Here is a 2500-nt window from a genome sequence, read left to right as displayed (position 1 = left end):
CCTTGTTTTGTCACACAATGGTTGTTGTGTTTTTTGTACACCTTCCGAAAATCTTGAAAAATGACTCTTAGGCAATTATTATGGTATGAGGCTGACTCTGTGTAACACGCTGCTGCTGCGTGACGGAGGCTGACTGTAACTAACCCTAACTGTAACTGAGGGGTACAATTCCCTGACTGTATTGATAAGTATGGTATCATTAAACCACTACCGCTTTATGTACTTTAACTACTGGCCACACAGTACATGATATAGATATGATGAACACTTTCCCACCTGATGAAACCAAGTCCACACAAATGTATCCGTCGAATCTTTAATATATAGCAAAGGGTATATACAACGTTCACGTAATGACATTTATGATTTGAATGCACTTGTAAGGCAAATGAGTATTCGTAGGCAAATCAACATTGAATGTCCAATCTCTGGTTACGCAGGAAGCAAGTATACAACCTGGTTCTTTAGGGAACTATAGCGATGGTACTTAATGATTATAGCTGGATACACTAAAGGGGGTCCCGCTGGTTGTAAGTCAGTAGGGGGGGGGGGGGGGGGGGTTAGGAGAGCCGCTGGCGATATCCCATCTGGCCAACGATTTCTTGGGAGAATTCAGAGTGCTGAACACGGTGCCCACAGAACCTTGGTCCACAGATGAATACAGTTGGGCCCTCTTGTAGACGGTAGCTGCCGGTCCATAACGAAGAGACGTGAGGCGACCTCACTCGGGTTAGAGCGCCGTCTCACCTGGACTCCTCTCGGGGGTAGTTCCAACACTTACCAGTGTTGGCTGTTATCCATGGCATAATCAAAGCACCCAAAGCAAGTAGATAATCCAAGCCGTGTAGGGCTCGCCGTCGTCCGGGTAAGGTAATCCAATGTGCAGGTCCACTCGTCCTTGCCCAGAACTCCTCGGATGAAAGCACCACACGTGGTCTGCCCAGCCTGGTTAAGACTCTAGATAACGCGAGGAAAACGATGGGGGTACTGCTCACTTTATAACTCTAACCGAACGATGCACCATACATAATAGACTATTATTAACTTAATAGAAATACGTCCCACTCGACGGTATAGTGCCAAACTATGACAATTCAACTATTAATCCACACGATGTCTCAATGCCATTCTGAGGCCAAGTTGACCATACTGCACCACACGTGTATCGTGGGTGAGGCTTAACGTCTTGCCACTAGGTTGGAGGGTAAAGAACTAAGGGCTAAGGGAAGTTCTACTTTACTTGCGCCATATATATATGCGCTGTGAACAAATAGTACCATTCGTATTTCGGCAGACGTATTCCTACGCGGAACCGGGGCTAGTAATGACATGTTCGTCGGCACGATTGAACTTGAACCAAGGGGCTTGGCTGCTGGCGCCAAGTTCTTGTCCAATGAGAGAATGAAACTATTATGGGCTGTTAGTAGACCAAAGGGATATTCAGTGTATATGTACAAGGAATATACAAGGGATATCAAACGATATACAAATACTATTAAATATATATCCATAAATAAATATATATATTCGGTTTAATCTGATCCTTCACAACACTAACCATGTCCTCCTTTTTTTGTGTTAAAAAAAAAGAACACAAAAAAACGAACGAAAAAAAATAACGCAAAAAAACGAACAAACTAAAACAAAAACGCAAAAAAAAGAACTAAACGAACGCAAAAAAATTTACAAAAAAAAAAAAAAAAAAAACGAACTAACTAAAACAAAAACAAACAAAAAAATAACACAAAAAAGAACGCAAAAAAAGAACACAAAAAAACAAACGAGCTAAACGAATGCAAAAAAACGAACAAACTAAAACAAAAACGCAAGAAAACGAATGAACTAAACGAACGCAAAAAAATGTAAGAACTAAAATGAAAAAAAAAAAAAAAAAAAAAACGAACTAAAACAAAAACGAACAAAAAAAGAACACAAAAAAATAACGCAACAAAAAGAACACAAAAAAACGAACGAAAAAAATGTACGCAAAAAAATGAACTAACTAAAACGAAAAGCAAAAAAACTAACGCAAAAAAACGAACGAACTAAAACAAAAACGCAAAAAAAACGAACGAACTAAAACAAAAACGCAAAAAAAAAATGCTAAAAAAGAACGAACTAAAACGAAAACGCTAAAAAAAAAAAAAAAAAAACGAAGGCAAAAAAATGTACGAACTAAAACGCAAAAAATAAAAATAAAAAAAACTCAAAAAAACGAACGAAAAAAAAAGAATGCAAAAAAATGTACGAACTCTGTGTAACACGGTGCGTGATGTTACCTTAGTACCGATCTGTCCTGGAGGACCACGCGGACCCTGAAACACACAAGACAGGAAGTCTACAAGTTACAAATCAAATCAAATCAAATCAAGGCGGCTGGTCAGGTGGCGTAGCGGAGATTGCGCTCGTCACCAATGCAATAGACTCCGGTATCGAGCCCCCGGTCTCAGCATTGCCTTCGACTTGGGCCGGCCGTCGTACTGGCTCATTTGGCAGAGTC

At 40.0% G+C, this 2500-nt stretch overlaps 1 protein-coding gene across 1 annotated transcript in view; it reads right to left on the bottom strand.

Moving 5' to 3' along the window:
- LOC311229383 (uncharacterized protein) overlaps window positions 1-2500 on the bottom strand; it is a gene marked incomplete at both ends in the record, with an annotated part of 211269 nt that overhangs the window by 176997 nt on the left and 31772 nt on the right. Inside the window, one exon of the mRNA XM_084315471.1 lies at window positions 2288-2315. Within this exon, the coding sequence (XP_084171597.1) occupies window positions 2288-2315 (28 nt within the window). The remainder of the gene's footprint in view (window positions 1-2287; window positions 2316-2500) is intronic.

This window comes from Notolepis coatsorum (assembly GCF_963971535.1).
Source record: "Notolepis coatsorum genome assembly, chromosome: 6".
Taxonomy (NCBI): Eukaryota; Metazoa; Chordata; class Actinopteri; order Aulopiformes; family Paralepididae; genus Notolepis; species Notolepis coatsorum.
This window is presented reverse-complemented; position numbering and strand designations above follow the sequence as displayed.